Source organism: Rhinoraja longicauda, chromosome 5 (assembly GCF_053455715.1).
Source record: "Rhinoraja longicauda isolate Sanriku21f chromosome 5, sRhiLon1.1, whole genome shotgun sequence".
NCBI classification, from domain to species: domain Eukaryota; kingdom Metazoa; phylum Chordata; class Chondrichthyes; order Rajiformes; family Arhynchobatidae; genus Rhinoraja; species Rhinoraja longicauda.
This window is the reverse complement of record NC_135957.1, coordinates 33,446,783-33,464,406: the sequence shown is the minus strand read 5'-3', so window position 1 is coordinate 33,464,406 and position 17,624 is coordinate 33,446,783. Positions and strand designations below refer to the sequence as shown.

Genomic DNA, 17,624 nt, shown 5'->3' with positions numbered 1-17,624 from the left:
TGCTTGAGGTGTTACTTGAGAGTTCAGTGACTCATTTTTCTTCTCACAGTTCAGTGGTCTTAAAGTGCAGATTTGCCACAAACTACCACAGTAACTGGCCAGGCGGGAACACTTCCTGATTTCTTTTCGAACAACAGAGTTGAGATTCAAGCCTTGCCGTTTTAAACCAGATGCAACACAAAATCATTTAGTCTAAGGTATATCAAATATTGAAGTTAACCTTCTGTCTCGAATTCAGGCAAGTAAAGACATTTCAAAAATTCTATTAAAAAAAATATAGTTTAAGGCAGTGCATAAGATAGATGAATGGTTACAGGAATTTTCTTGATGAGTATCAGTATTTACATTTGATTTGGTACCATTCTATTTAGTTTCTTTTTTTAAAAAACACTGTTTTAGACGTTGAAATATGTTCATGGCTCAAATAAAAATAGTGTTATTTCTGGAGTGCTTATTTTTGTAGTGTATGTTTTACCGGGGAATTTTCATTCCTCAGATATGTCGTCCAGTCAGAAAAAAGAGCGGCTTATCCTCTTGCGAGTTAGCGGTCTGGAATTCATCTCTTAACCTGAACTGCCACTCATCCTCCAGCTCCAGTCTTACAACAGTCTGCCGAAGAGAACTACGATCTTGACAAATGACACACAGTGTGGCACCTAAACAAATGGATTTGGAAGTAATATTAGTAAATTATTTTTAGAGTGAAAATTGCGTTAAACTATTCATTATTCAAGCCTGTATTCACACAAAAGGCACTGGTGATAAATATGGCTGAAATTTGCTTAGAAATTACAAATATTTACAATTTATCTTTTCACAAGGCAACATCAAATTTCAACAATGGAAAATTAAATATTTGCATCCAAGCGTTATCAGCCACATTCAGAAAGTACATTATGCTACAATAGCCTTCGATAACAATAATGATTCCCACATAATTTGTTAGACTGTATGACAAAACAAAAATCTATTGAAATCTTTCATATTTTGCAAAAAGCTTTCAGCCTCAGCTTTATCCTTGCCAATACTAAAGTATTTCGATTTGGAGGCTCCCATGCTAAGGAACAACATTTTCTTAAGCCCACATGACAATGTCAGATATTGTTATCATAATATGTTTTCCACTATACCTATGTTTGAGAGTTTTTAGCAGCATTAGAATTATTTATCATGTTTGATTCAATTAATTATATTAATTCAAATAATGCAGGATAATCAATTCTGGAAACCCAAGGGATTGTAAATGCTAGAATCTGGATCAAAAAAACAAATGCATTTAAAAAGTGATGCCACCAGGGGGAAAGCCATACTACCTTTTCAAAATGTGAATATCAAAAGTGAAAAGCTGAATAAAACCCAGACTTACCTTTCAAAAAATGGAATTTCTTCAAAATACTCGCTGTGACAAACGAGTCACAGAGATACAGGAGAAGGCCACTGAAAGCAAGGCCGGAACAGTTGATATTTAAGGAATGAGGACGGGAACTCACAAAGCAAACTGTAATCTGAAATATCAAATATGGAGACAGCAATTTGACTTTCAGGAATCATTTATGCTTTTAAATTACATAATTGAAGGAAATAACAAGCTAACAGCTGGGAATTAATACAATTTTGAACACTGGTTGCAATTGGCAGAGTAATCATGAGACATAAATGATGCATGTCAAAGAGTGAGAGTCACACAGCATGGAATTAGGCCTTTCAGCCCAACTTGTCGATGTTGACCAAGATGCTCATCTATGGAAGATCCCATTTGCCCACGATTGACCGATATCCCTCCAAGCCTATTCTATCCATGTACCTGTCCAAATATATTTTAAATGTTGTTATTGTACCTGCCTCAACTACTTCCTCCAGCAGCTCATTCCATATATGTATCACCCACAATGTGAAAAAGTTGCCCCTCAGATTCCAATTAAATCTTTCTCCTCTCACCGTAAACCTATGCCCGCTTGTTCTTGATTCCCCTGCAATGGGGGAAAAAGGTTGTGTGCATTCATCCTATCTATGTTCCTCATGATTTTATACTTTATACGAGGGAGTGGATGCGAAAGTGGGATAACATAGAACTAGTGTGAATGGGTATCAGCGTGGACTTGGTGAACCGTAGGGCTTGTTTACACGCTTTATCTCTAAGTATCTCTCCTTAGACTTCTGTGCTCCAAAGAATCAAGTTCCAGCCTGCCCAAGCTCTCTCTATAACTCAGTCCCTCGAGTCCTGGCAACATCCTCGTAAATCTTTTCTGCATTCCGTCCAGATTAATGGCATCTTCTCTACAGCACAGTGAGCAAAACTGCTGTAGTGAGCTGCAACATTCATCCTGACTCAATGCTGTAACTGATGAAGACCAGCTTGGCGACCACCCAGTCTACCTGCGACTCCACTCCTTAGTTGAATCACGCAGCAGGATTCAGAGAGCAACAGTGAGAGCAGATGACACTTTGATGTCTGAACAATGGCATTTCTGGCAGCAGCACAATCTCCCAATGCTGCACTGAATCGTGAGGCTAAATTATAGGCACAAACTTGTGGAATATGATTAAAATCTTCAAATTATATTAAAAGTGATGGGAAAACAACCTCAATGATTAATATTCCAGAACCTCTTCACCACCATGTCCACTTGTGATACCACATTCAGGGAATCAAATATTGGTATTCATAGGTCCCTTTGTTCTACAACACACCCAAATCCCTACAGTTCACTATGAATGTCCCTCCCTGGTTTGACTTTCTCAAAATGCAACACCTTACACTTATCTGAATAAAGCTCAATTACCCAGCTGATCAAGATCCCGCTGTAATCCTTAATACCGGTAAAATAGATGGTCTATGATACCATCTATTTTAGAGTCATCTGAAAACTTACCAATCATGCCGTGTACATTCTTTTTTTCATTTCATTTTATTTTATTTCGTACATGTTAAAAGACATCAATTAAAAAACAAAATAAACAAAAAAACAGAAGAAATACAAAGAATTTCATCCATTACTTAACATGTGCGAAAAGGAGTAGGAAGAAGTGTGAACTTATTTAATCCTACCCCCATTCCCTAATCAATATTTATCAAGTATTATCTATAATAACTAATACCTAAAATACATATATAACTACATATATACTCACTCACCCCTACAATCATATGAATATACCTATTTACACAATAATGTCTATATTAACTACATCTGATATATATACATACATTAAGCCAATCATATATATACATATACCCGACCATTTATACAAAATATAAATACAAATATAGTCACCCACCCGTATAATAAGTCAGATATTAATACAAAAATACTCATACACCCTTATATGTTCATATAGATATACTTATTTAAATAATGATGTGTTATTATATGTAGACCCCTGGTGACTGTTAATCCCCCTCCTCACTGTACCTAGAAAAAATCATGTGTTTATATTTGTTTTTAAACTGGATGATGTTTGAACATTGTTTTAATTCCGCATTCATTCTGTTCCATAGCTTTACTCCACTGATTGATATAGAAAATCTTTTCATTGTTGTTCGAGTATTGCGAATCTTGAAATTTAATGTTCCCCTTAAATTATACCCCCCCCTCTCTTTCATAAAACATTTCCTGTAAGTTACTTGGTAGCAAATTGTTTCTCACTTTGTACATGAATTGAGCTGTTTGGTATTCCACAATGTCATAAAATTTGATTATTTTAGACTTTATAAATAATGAGTTGGTGTGTTCACAAAAACCGACATTATGAATTATTCTAATGGCTCTTTCTTGCAGTATGAATAGTGGTTGTAGTGAACTTATATATGTACTTCCCCACACCTCTATACAGTAACTTAAATAAGGTGAAACTAGTGAACAGAACAGAATGCGAAGTGATTTGTTATCTAGGAAATGTTTTGCTTTGGCCAGAACTGAAATGCTTCTAGATACTTTACTGTGGATATGTTTAATGTGAGATTTCCAGCAATTTTTTTCATCTATTATCACCCCAAGGAATTTAGTTTCATTTACTCTTTCTATGTTAACACCCTCTATCTGTACCTGTGCTTGATTGTTTATTTTACTGTTCCCAAATATCATAATTTTTGTTTTGCTCAAATTTAGTGATAATTTGTTAATGTCAAACCATTTTTTAATTTTGCAAAATTCTGAGGTGATACTGTCCAAAAGTTGCTGTAAATTTTCACCAGAACCAAGAATGTTAGTGTCATCAGCAAATAGGATGAATTTCAATATTTTTGATAATTTACATATATCATTGATGTAGATGATGAAGAGTTTAGGACCCAACACTGACCCCTGGGGGACTCCACACACAATGTCCAAACATCCAGACTGATATTCTCTCATCTTCACGAATTGTTTCCTGTTCTTTAAATAACTTCTAACCCACTCTAAAGCCAACCTCCTAATCCCATATAGTTCCAATTTATTGATTAATATTTCATGATTTATTGTATCGAATGCTTTTTTTAGATCAATGAATACCCCAACAGCATATTTCCTTTTATCTATAGAATTTGTGATTTGTTCAATGAGTTCAGTTAAAGCTAGTGATGTTGACCGGTTACTTCTGAATCCATATTGACTATTAGAGAGTAAATTGTGCTTATCTATGAAATTGTCTAATCTGTTGACGAAAAGTTTTTCCAGAATTTTAGAGAACTGTGGGAGAAGAGAAACAGGTCTGTAATTTATGAAGTGGTGTTTATCTCCAGTTTTATACAGCGGAATAACTTTAGCTATTTTCATATTATTGGGAAATTGACCGGTTTGTAATGATAAGTTAAAAATGTGTGTTAATGGTTTAAAAATCCCATCAATTACCTTTTTTACTATTTTCATATCTGTCTCATTATAATCAGTGGATGTTTTATTCTTGCATTTATTAACAATATCTACAATCTCCATTTCTTCTACCGGTTTAAGAAACATTGTACTTGGATTCGTTTCTATAAGATTATCATTAGATGTCACCGGATCTGGGATTTTTTCTGCTAAATTAGGTCCAACACTTACAAAAAAATTATTAAATTTATTAACCACGTCATCCATGTTATTTAGAGTCTTATCATTTTCTATAAAATACTGCGGGTAATTAATCTGTCTAGAGTTATTTCTAATTATGCTGTTTAATATATTCCATATACCCTTAATGTTGTGTTTATTGTTTTCTAGTAGTTTATTATAATATTCTTTCTTACAATTTCTCATGATATTAGTTAACTTGTTTTTATATTTCTTATATTTATTTTCTGCTTCTATAGTTCTATGTTTAATGAATTCTCTGTATAGTGTGTTTTTCTTTTTGCAGGCATTTAGAAATCCTTTTGACATCCAATGATTATCTTTATTATTTCTCTACAATATTGTTTCATTGGACAATTTTTATCATATAGTATTTTAAATATTTTTAAAAATTCGTCATAAGCTTTATCAATATCATTTTCTTTATATATTAATTCCCAGTTTTGTGCAAGTAAATCATTTTTAAGTGCAACCATGGACTCTTCTGTCCTAACCCTTCGGTATTCTTGTTTATTGTCCTGCTTATTTTATCCGTAGTTGCTGTTATAAACTGTAAAAACTGGAAGGTGGTCACTGATGTCATTTACTAATAATCCTCCTACTGTATTGTTATCTATATCATTAGTAAATATATTATCAATTAATGTAGCACAATGGGAAGTAATCCGACTGGGTCTGGTGATTTTGGGATATAGGCTGATACTGTACAATGTATTGATAAATTCCTCAGTCATTTTATGATTATTTGGATTTAGCAAATCAATATTGAAGTCGCCGCAGATAAACATAACTTTATGATTTGTTTTTGTAAAATGATCCTCCATCCAGTCTTTAAATGTGTCTATATTAGACATTTTCTCAACCAAATCATTTACTTAGATGCACAACACTGGGCCCAGCATTAACGTTTGAGGTGCAATACTAGTCATGGACCTCCAAAGCTAAAGACAACCTTCCACCAACACCCGCTGTTTCCATCATCAAACCAGTTAAATTTATCTAGAGTAACCTCGCATGTGCAATCTTATCAAAGGCCTTGTTGTGGTCCGTATGGACTATGTCTAACACCTTGCCCTCATCCACCTACTTGGCAAGCAATTGACTGGACGAGAGAGGAAGTCTTAAATCAAAGTTAGTTCATAATAAGGGGAACAATTTCATTTTTAGGGCTGGCCTTCCAGTATCCTGGATTAAACTCCATACAAATGTATTTCAGAACAGGTTTCAGATTCATTTTCATATTCAATGGGTAATTGCAGGAAATTTGTTTGAAACAAAAGCAGCCTCACTCAAAAAATGTAGAACACTAAGATCACGGACCAAAATGTGGTGCAAACAGCCACAAAGTTTTCTTGTGCAGCAAATAAAACAAGTGTTGATAATAGCTCCATGGCGAGGATTTCATGATAAGGCAAACTTTCCTATCCTACTCCGACATTAATCTTGAACATGCCACCTATAGCTGAGTCTTCTGACAGGCAATGCCATGACATTAGTCAAAAGGAAAGTGAATGAAATAAATTGTGGTCAGAAAGGATGAGATGAAGAAAGAATGAGGTAGGGGAAGGAGCTAACATAAGTACTACTTTCCCTATGCAACCACCCCCACTTGCTAGACAATAACATTCCTCTCAATAGGAGGCTGGAATGTTCTTGTAAAAGAGCTGGAATTAAAGCTCTAGGAAGTGACATACATGAAATATGCTGTTACTTGTGATAATATCATTACTTGTGACTCCTTGACTCTAATACGGTACAGATATACTACGCGAAACTACATCACATTCTAATTTTGAAGTTTAATATGTTATATCAGTTCTCAGACCAGAGTACTTATTTCAACCTGTAATTATTAATGAGGGGGGGACACACCGAATTTACAATTTTGATGCCATACCTCTTGTCCCAGGTTAAGATAACAATCTAGTGACAGCACTGGATGACTGTAGTTCCGCATAGACAATGGAAAAAGGTTGTTGCTGGTTTGTTGCAGATATCTTTCAAGCAGTAACTGGGCTGGTGCAGCTAAAAATGTATGTTTGCTGTCTGGAGCACAGATATACTGAGCTGGAGGTATGGACATAGGTACATCAGGGATCTGTAACACATAGAGTTGTATTCAGTGTAATCAACAAATAACAGCTTTTATGAGCTTGTACATGATAAGACAAAGATATGAAAGTGTGACTGCCATTCTACTCATTCAATGAGATTCTAAAATAAGGAATGGGAAGCAAAAGAATAGGGCGGCACGGTGGCGCAGCGGTAGAGTTGCTGCCTTACAGCGAATGCAGCGCCGCAGACTCAGGTTTGATCCTGACTAAGGGCGCCGTCTGTATGGAGTTTATGCGTTCTCCCCGTGACCTGCGTGGGTTTTCTCCGAGATCTTCGGTTTCCTACCACACTCCAAAGACGTACAGGTATATAGGTTAATTGGCTGGGCAAATGTAAAAATTGTCCCTAGTGGGTGTAGGATAGTGTTAGTGTGCGGGGATCGCTGGGCGGCGCGGACCCAGTGGGCCAAAGGGCCTGTTTCTGCGCTGTATCTCAAAATCTAAAAATCTAAATCAAAACTGATTGTATACAATTTCTGACAAAGGAGTAGAGATGTGATTTATTTTAAATCCAAAATTTGAGAGAAAGTTAATGCAAGGATATGGAGGAGGAATTGAGCCACTTTCCCTGATGAGCAGTTCTTCAACAGTTCGGCTGGAAGTAATTGATTGAACGACATCATGCTCACATATAATTTGGTGTGAAAGGTATAGGCAGACCTCCCAACATTTGATTTTACAAATTCATAATTTTGATGTCCAAAATTCAGAATTTTACATCAAAATTCATAATATAGCGCGTAATGCAACTTTTCAGCAAAAAAAGGTATGCACGCCAAATGCGCATAAGCGTTACGCTACATTCATGTGTGAAAAACGACTATTATTTCCAAAAGTCTGTAGTTCTTGGACTACAAGTACAATGTCAGGCAAATCAGGAGTATATTATGCTATTTATAGAAAGATTATTTTGTTTTGTTTTTTCTATTTTGCTTTTTCCTTACACATCCCAAATCTCTTGGTATTGAAAGAACAATGGTTATAAACTGTATGACTAAGTTATGAAGAAAGAGTTGATATACGCGACTCGACTAAGCATACGGAAATACTCGTTGAAGTAAATTCGCACATTAATTGATAATCAGCCCAAAAAGGTGGTAATTGGCTTTTCTGCTATGTTTTATATTTTAACCCTGTCTTAATTAATCAATATAGTTATATAATCTTGCACTTAAAGTTAATATTTACTGATTACAGTTCCACCACTGATTTTCTGGCACTCTTGGTTCCAGAGCTTTGCTGGTTTATCCAGCTGGCCAAGGAAGTCGGCTATGGGGATAGATGTGCTGGCTCCAGCTGGGCTGGAGTTCCAGAACCCCGGCCGCAGGTTGCAAATTCAACCCACCGATCAGCCATGGAAGTCCCGATGAGGTTGAGATTGGCTGCCTTGCCCAGCCTAGGTGCCATATTTTCAGGGAGACTTCAAGGGCGCGGGTGATTTCTCGCGGAAGCTCTAGCAACCTCCAGCCGCTGAATTGACAAATTGCAATTACCGACTGTTCTGTGGAAAAATGTGAGGTGAAATTGGAATGGCGGAAATGAAATAAGAAAGCGGAAACTTTCTGCCAAATTCGGAAGGGTTGGGAGGGGTGTATAGGCCTCAGCAAAGCTGCCAAGGTAAGTGTGCGTCTGTTTTATTCAATTGGTCCATTTATACCACTCAGGGAATAAAACCTTACATCTTTGCCAAGAAATGATCACAATCCATGTATGATGTGGTTGACTTTAAATTGCTTCAGCCCATCAATGTTATCAAACACCCAGATAAATGGTTGTCATCAGAACCACCTATATAGAAAATAGGGATAAGCAATAAATGCTTGCCTTATTTGTCTTCCCATTTCTAAACCCCATTTCCAAAGAATGAGGAAGATAGGTCATATTATTTCCGCCTTCATTTTGTTGATATGGGGAAAGATTGGAACTTTGCTCATAAGTTCTCTGCTTAAATGATAAAGGCTACACCTCGTTAAACCGAAGCACAAAGGTGACAGGCATTCTAATATTGGTCAATAGACAATAGACAATAGGTGCAGGAGTAGGCCATTCAGCCCTTCGAGCCAGCACCGCCATTCAATGCGATCATGGCTGATCACTCTCAATCAGTACCCCGTTCCTGCCTTCTCCCCATACCCCCTCACTCTGCTATCCTTAAGAGCTCTATCCAGCTCTCTCTTGAAAGCATCCAACGAACTGGCCTCCACTGCCTTCTGAGGCAGAGAATTCCACACCTTCACCACTCTCTGACTGAAAAAGTTCTTCCTCATCTCCGTTCTAAATGGCCTACCCCTTATTCTTAAACTGTGGTCCTATAGCATGTATTAGTTGACTGTAAATTAACAATCTTCAAATACTACCATAGCCTCCACAGAATTAAAACGAAAATCGGAGTAGCACAGTGATGGTTGAGCCTTGAAATGACAAAATGTGGGTATGTAATAATTTTATTTGAAATTAATGATTTCAATCTAGCTACCTCCAGAAAGCTAGAAAAGGGCAGAATGAGAAAATTCTAAGTTTCTGGGTGGCACAGTGGTGTAGTAGTGCAGGTGTTGCTTTACAACACCAGAGATCCGGATTTGATCCTGACTATGGGTGCTGTGTGTACGGAGATTGCATATTTTCCCTGTGACCATGTGGGTTTTCTCCATGTGCTCCAGTTTCCTCCCACATTCCAAAGACGTGCAGGTTTGTAGGTTAATTGTCTCCTATAAATTGTCCCTAGTGAGTAGGATAGAATTAGTGTACAAGGTAATCGTTTGTCAGTGCAGAATCGGTGGGCTGAATGGCCTGTTTCAGTGCAGTATCTCTAAATTAGACAATTAAACAAATTAGTAAAGGAAGAACAAAAAGGGCCTTACTCTGCATCCAATCCATTTTTTAATCTATTCTGAAACTTTCAGTCTCAACTATTGGGAAATGTAAAAAAAGTTCAAATTCATAATGTGGTAAAAACATTCCAATGACCAGCATTTCAGACACAGTGGCATAGAGGGACCTGTGCTCAATGTAAGGGCAGCACTGAAGGAGCACCCAGACTGATGTCAAAGTTAACCAGCATATTTGTACATCCATCACTGTACTTCATCTTTACTGAGATGAGCACAAAGTTTATCCATTGATTCATTAGATATAAAGACAAATGCAGGAAAAAGTATTTGTTAATCTACTGCCGTTATTGGAATTTGAATTATTCATCATATGGTTATATTCCCTTTTGAATACCTTTGACTTGATGAGAAAGGTTCTGTGTCCGCCAATGGCAATTTGTTTCTTCATAACACTGAAGCGATTAAAACGACAGATAAGAAGACCGGCACTGTGGACGCGGAGGTTGAAATCCACATCATCACAGGTAAATCTGAAACAAGGTACACCTTTTTTTTGCTTAAGCATGACAGGCAATATTTCTTGTGCGCAGAACTAACTAATTAATGTCATATTTCAGACTCAAGCCAACAATTGCAATTTTGTTGGTTGGCACATTCACACTGCATTGATGGGCAGCTAAATGTACATTTTCCTATTGTGAATAGCCCTCCATTTCGGTCTCTGTTTGAGGGATAGAGTCTGCCCTTCTTGAAGCTGCCAAACACAAAACAATGCCACAGAATGTATTCGTAGCCAGGGCTGTTTCTCTCGCAGCAGCAGGCATATGTGCAAGAGTGTCTCCTGACCTTGAACACCATCCAGGATATAATCTGCTTCCATACCTGATATCTGGCTTTTGGAACTGAATTCTGAAATAATTTCTGAGAATTTAACGCTCATAGCTAGATTTAATTACACTAATTGAGAGGCTCAGATGTACACATCGACCTGAAGTTCATCCCATTGATTTCAATAGGTGCATTGGAGACAGTAGAATGGGCCAACATGGCTAAATAAGTTTAGTGCAAACAAATAAGGATGAATTTTGAGGCAGATGCAACGAAATTTGCTTATGACCCAAAGTATATTGTCATCATTTTGAAGTCAAATTAATTGAAAGTAATTCTTTTAATGAGGTCAAAATTTTTATTATGAAATACAAGTTTTGGTGAAGGTATATGTTAGCATCTCACTGAGAAAATAAGCAACATCAGCCAACTTACCGGTTCTGATTGTACTGGACATTTTGAGTCAAATCCACATTCAGCATCAAAAAGTCATGTAGATGACAGCGAGAGAAAGGCTCCGTAAGGTATGGACTGCTTACTTTACTGGACCACTTTCGGAAACCACAAAGGGCATAGCGTGGGATCTGAGTAGTCACTTCAATGTGCTGGAGGACGTGCTTCAAAGAAACATTTCGCTCTACAACTTTCTGTTCAGCAGGTACACTGGACATTTAAAAAAATTAAAGTTAGTTAATAAGGGTAGCAGGTCAGAACTGACTGAAGGCAGGACAGTGTTATACCATAGACACTGGACTGGTCTATTGGTCAGAGAAAACACTAGCTGAAAACTTTTTCTGTACATTTAAATGGGTATGTCTACAATTATTTTCTCAAGCTGGTGGTTCATTGTAGTTAATTTAGAAGCTTGAACCACACTTTTCCCCGTTTCCTTCAAAACATACGAATTTCCCACACAAATTATTAACAGTTTTGCCAGTTCTTGAATATCAACCGCCGAGGTTATTTTCCCATCACTTCTAAACTTAATTTGACGATTTGAACTTTATTCCTCAGGTTTGTGCTTATAATCTAGCCTGACGCTTCAGTTGAAAGCTTGTGCTGCTGCCAGAGATGTCATTGTTTAGCCATCAAAGTGTCATCTGCTCTCACTGTTGCTCTCCTAACCATGCTGCATGAAGGAGTGGAGTCACAGGTGGTGAAAAAGGCTTTTGTCAACCTGGTCTTCACCAGTAACAGATGTTAAGTTGTCAATGTACAAGATGTTGGTGAGGCTGCATTTGGAGTATTGTGTTAAATTTTGGACACCCTGCTAAAGGAAAGATGCCATTAATTTGGAAAGAATACAGAAAAAAATTACATGGATCTCAAGATTACAGGATACAGTATCTCAAGATACCGGACTCAAGAGACTAAAGTATAGGCGAGGACTTTATTCTTTGAAGAATTTGAAGACCCATTTGATGAGTATGGGGTGCTCATATTGGAGTATATAAAATCATGAGTTTATTTCAGCTGGTGTTTTCTCCAACCATAAAACCATAGAAACGCTGAATGTAGAGTCTTTTTGCTATAATTTGGGAATCAAGAACTAGAGGCTTTAGGTTTGGATTTATTATTGTCATGTGTATCAAAGTATAGTGAAAAGTTTTGTTTTGCATGCTATCCAATCAGATCAGATTATACTAGATTATAAGCAAGACAATCTCAAATACAATTAGATAGAGCAAAGAGGAAAATACCGGGTGCAGAATATAACTCACAACATTGTAATGTGTCAATTACATAGACAAAGTCCAATGTCCATAATCGGGTAAAGGTGAATTGGACAGTATCGAACAGGTAATAGGGGAATGATTTAATAGGAACCTGAGGGGTAACTTTACCACACAATGAGCTGCCAGAGGAAACAGTTGAGGCAGGTACAATAACAAAATCTAAAAGATATTTGGACAGGTGCCAGGATAGGAAAGGTTTAGAAGGATATGACTCAAATGCAGGCAAATAGGTCTAGTTTAGAAAGGCATCTTGATCAGCAAGGACAAGTTAGGCCAAAGATCCCATTTCCATGCTCTATGACTCACCACTGGTGATCTGGGAAAAATTAATACCTGGCAAAACCAGGTTACCTGATCAGTTATTTGAATGCTGTTTGTAGGTCTACCAAGAACAAAATAGTGGATACATTTCTGGCATGGAATAAATTATTCATAATACATTCTGATTTTTTTTTAAAGCTTTAAAGTTGTTCTTAATTTACATTCACATTTAGCAATTAAAACAAAAGCAGTCATTTTAGGAAAGGTAATGAAAAGCAAAGAGTTCATTTATTTTTCACTTCTTTCCAATTGTAACTATCTGTTTACATGGACAAAAGGAATGCTTACTTTTTTTTAGAAATGATTAACACTTCAAAATCAGTGACATGTCCTCTGTGAAAATTGAGTGCAGGATAGGCAAACAACACCAAAATTCTTACACAATGGCAGAGCAAATAATATTAGCTAAAGAAGTCTATTTAAAATTCGAACGGCAATGAAGTGGAAGTGCCTTTAATTACCTGGAAGAGTTCTTTGGGATTTCAGTATTGAGGCTGTACCACATCACACAAGAGTCATCCGCAATGATAATGAATGGCCACACATCTTGAGGTTTAGTTCCAAGCTCCTCTTGACGGTTACGTTCCAGTTCCAAATTATGGTAAGAGAGCTCTTTAATCAAAAAGTGAGCTGCACCTAGAGCATAAGTAACAAGAATGATAATCAGAGGGTTGAATCTGATAAATTCTTGCAGCTCAAAACAAACTATTCGGGTTCATATTTTGCTCCTCTTTGTAACATCCCGATTCCTGCACCAGTCCCCCTTCTTAGGCAGCCCCTTCTATATTCACACCCTTATTTTGTGAATTCTGAGATGGTCAACGAGGTCAATATGGGAACTAAAAACTCAATTTACAGACCGGGCAAGTAATGGATGATGGGAAGGAGGGGGAGGGGGATGATGGGCAGTGCGGCATGCGAGCTAGTTTGTGAATTTCTGTGCATCTTCCACTGCTTATGCAGGGCCTCTGTGTACTTCTGATGCTTGGCCTCGAGGATCTCAATACCATGTTGAATGCCCCTTCTCCACTTTGAGTGAGCATGGGCCATATGTTCCCCAGATTTAGTGGAGATCTTTTCATGTGCATTCCACTAACCTGACTAAAGTAACTTATATCTCAGTACAATGTGGACAAAGCTTCAGCTGGGGGGAAAAAACATTTGCAATTCAGGTGCCTCTTTGCAATACAAAATGATCATAATCACTTAATTCACCGCATCTGGGTTATAAATTTAGTGTCCCCATACTGTTCCCTTTCATCATAAAGACAATTTTACATTTCTACAAAACCTATTTTTAACATCTAACTCGGGGTCCTCTATTGATTATAGAATCCTAACACTTGTTATTTTTCCCGATGGATAGAATCTGCACCGTTTAACCATGTACTGTTTCTCTGTGGGTCACAAGAAAAAGCTGCAGAGTAAATGGTATCACTTGATTTTATTTCAATAATTTTAATGCAGCTGGAAGCATTCCAATCCCATTGCCTGGCACCACCACTACTACCTTTCTCTTGATGTCTTGACTAAAGAAATAACAGTAACTGTGGCACAGCTTGTTGCCGCCAAATTGCCAGGCCAAAACTACAGTCAGACCACTTGTAATTTCACTCGACACCATGAAAATATTCACCTTGAGGCATCATATTTAAGGCCTTTTTGTAAACCTCCATAAAGTACAGTGGAAAGAATAAAATGGTCTATTTAAATCCTAAAAGCTATTACACAAATAATCATTCCACATTGGTACATGACTGAAATAACAATACAACCTCATTATTTCGAACTCAGACATATTACTTTTTAATAGCATGACCACAAACCTAGGAAGAGTTCACAAACATACATTGTAGCTTTTTCCAGCAATGTAATATATCTTATCTATCTCCTAAAACTCTCGTATGCGATAGCCCAACAATTTTAGGCCCACCTTACTCACCATCATCCTGTGGTGCTATGGATGAAGCAAAAATAACAGGTAAATATCCCACGGCTCTGCTCTTGCTCCCCCTCCCCCCCATTCGTAACAAGGATAGAGTCCCACCTATCCTCACCTTTCACCCCATCAGCCGTTGCATACAGCATATAGTCCTCCAACATTTTCGCCACCTCCAATGGGATCCCACTTCTGGCCACATCTTCCCATCTCCACCCCTTTCTGCTTTCCGCAGAGACTTCCCTCCGCAATTCCCTGGTCAACTCGTCCCTTCTCACCAAACCCACCCCCTCCCCAGGTACTTTCCCCTGCTACCGCAGAAGATGCAACACCTGTCCCTTTACCCCCCCCCCCCCCCCTCCCCCCTCGACTCCATCCAAGGACCCTAACAGTCTTTTCAGGTGAGGCAGAGGTTCACTTGCATCTCCTCCAACCTCATCGACTGTATGCACTGTTCCAGGTGTCAACCTCTGTACATTGGCAAGACTAAGTACAGGCTCGGCGATCGTTTCGCTGAACACCTCCGCTCAGTCCGCCTTAACATACCTGATCTCCTCCATTGTCAGAGTGAGGCCCAGCGCAAATTGGAGGAACAGCACCTCATATTTCGCTTGGGTAGCTTACACCCCAGTGGTATGAACATTGACTTCTCTAACTTCAAATAGGCTTTGCTTTCCCTCTCTCTCTCCATCCCATCCCCCTTCCCAGTTCTCCCACCAGTCTTACTGTCTGTGACTATATTCTATCTCTGTCCCGCCCACTCCCCTGACATCAGACTGAAGAAGGGTCTCAACCTGAAACATAACCAATTCCTTCTCTTCAGAGATGCTGCCTGTCCTGCTGAGTTAGTCCAAGATTTTGAGTCTACGTTAGAAACGATTGAATCAGCTGTATTTCTACAGCAATGACTACATCAGTAAAAGAAAACGCATCAGGATTACTTTTTGACATACCAACTCCAGAGTTATTGAAGATGCTGGGTAGGACTAGCATGATGTGGTTTGGCCAATATTTCTTGTAGACTGCCATCTCGTATTCCTTGATAACCAGCACGTGCAAATGGTCCGCACCATCCATAGCATGATACAGATTGAAGAGCCCATGTTCATGACGTCCTGTTGTTGGTGTAAATATGGGACTCTTTATGCAGTCTGAATTCTAGGATATAAGAAATGGATGCACAAGTAAAGGTATACAACCTTTCACGTCAAATTCTGTGCCTTGTTCACTTTCCTGTCTGATCATCATATTCCTTGTTCACTTCAGTGACCGAAATCAGGTTAGCTCTGCCTTGAATAAACTTCATAGCCTTCAAAGCAAAGAAGCTGGACCTGCTACTGTAATGGTCTATTTTTTTTGTTTTCCATTTAGTGATTCTGCACTTAAACCCACACTTTATAAATCTTCGTTCAGTCAGTACATGAGAGGAATGAAAGGAATTTAGAATAAGGCAAATAATTTCCCAGACCATTGGCAGCCTCCACTTTGTGGCATACTCCCCCACGGCTTTAAATGGAACCGACCAGTTGTTCCAATTGTTTCCCACAGGAGGGACAGTGACTATTCGATGGATAACATTTTTTAATGACATGGACCATTCCGTCCTCATGAAAGTCTGTTTTATTTTTTAAATTAGTTTCACAGAGTTGCCAAATTTCCTTTCAATCCTTTGACTAATAATAGCAATTCAGTGGAGGATTCCTGTGACCAATGAGGAGAAAATAGTTTAGTTTAGAGATATAATACAACTTTTATTTATCCCAGGAGGGAAATTGATCTGCCAACAGTCATAAAACACAAAATACATGGAACATGAAATTAAAGCGATGAGTGGAAAGGATTGGGGATGTGCAAAGATTGGGGAGAGGAGGGGAGTCAATCTCAGTCTATCCCACGACAGAAGGGGGAGGAGTTGTACAGTTTGATAGCCACAGGGAAGAAGGATCTCCTGTGTTATTCTGTAATGCATCTTGGTGGAACCAATCTGTTACTGAAGGTACTCCTCAGATTGACCAGTGTGTCATGGAGGGGATGAGCTGTATTGTGTAAGATGCTCTGCAGTTTGAGGAGCACCAAAACCACCTCCTATGAATCCAACTCCGCTCCCAGGAAGGAGTCAACCTTCTTTTGTTTGATAGTCTGATTGGCGTCCGCGACCTTTGCCCTGTTGCCCCAGCACATGACAGCAAGGAAGATAGCACTGGCTACCACCTATTGGTAGAACATCTGCAGCATCTTACTGCAGATGTTGATGGAGCGGAGCCTTCTCAAAAAATACAGCCGGCTCTGTCCCTTCTTGTACAGGACCTCAGCGTCCCTGGACCAGTCCCGTTTACTGTCTAGGTACACTCCAAGGTATTTATACTCCCTGGTAAACTGCACATGCACATCATTGATGGAGACAGGGGACAGGGGTGTTCCTCTCAACCTAAAGATAGAGTGGAAACAGACCCTTCGGCCCAGCGAGTCCACACCAACCAATGATCCCCTGTAAACTAGTTCTGTCCTACACACCAGGGACAATTTACAGAAACCAATTAACCTTCAAACTTGCACGTCTTTCCGAATAGGGGAGGAAACCGGAGCACCAGGAGAAAGCCCACGCGGCCACAGGGAAATGTACAACTCAGTACAGATAGCATCCATAGTCAGGATCAAACCTGTGTTTCTGGCGCTTTTATTCAGCATCCCTCCTACTGCACAACTGTGCCACCCTGAACAATTAGCAGCCTCCTCTTTGTGCTCTTGGCTGGCCCATCCTTTAACACAAACCACTGTACATGTTGTTGGATCAAAACTATCTCCAGAAAACCTGATGCGAA

General features: G+C 38.6%; 1 protein-coding gene across 5 annotated transcripts in view; it reads right to left on the bottom strand.

Moving 5' to 3' along the window:
- Positions 1-260: 260 nt before the first annotated feature.
- greb1 (growth regulating estrogen receptor binding 1) overlaps positions 261-17,624 on the bottom strand; it is a 167,968-nt gene continuing 150,604 nt past the window's right edge. For all 5 annotated transcript variants that reach the window (XM_078399267.1, XM_078399265.1, XM_078399270.1 and 2 more), the window contains 7 exons: positions 15,756-15,960; positions 13,325-13,499; positions 11,242-11,469; positions 10,373-10,508; positions 6,931-7,131; positions 1,367-1,505; positions 261-656 (listed from right to left, as the gene is read on the bottom strand). In XM_078399267.1, the coding sequence (XP_078255393.1) occupies positions 493-656; positions 1,367-1,505; positions 6,931-7,131; positions 10,373-10,508; positions 11,242-11,469; positions 13,325-13,499; positions 15,756-15,960 (1,248 nt within the window). In that variant the 3' untranslated portion in view covers positions 261-492. The remainder of the gene's footprint in view (positions 657-1,366; positions 1,506-6,930; positions 7,132-10,372; positions 10,509-11,241; positions 11,470-13,324; positions 13,500-15,755; positions 15,961-17,624) is intronic.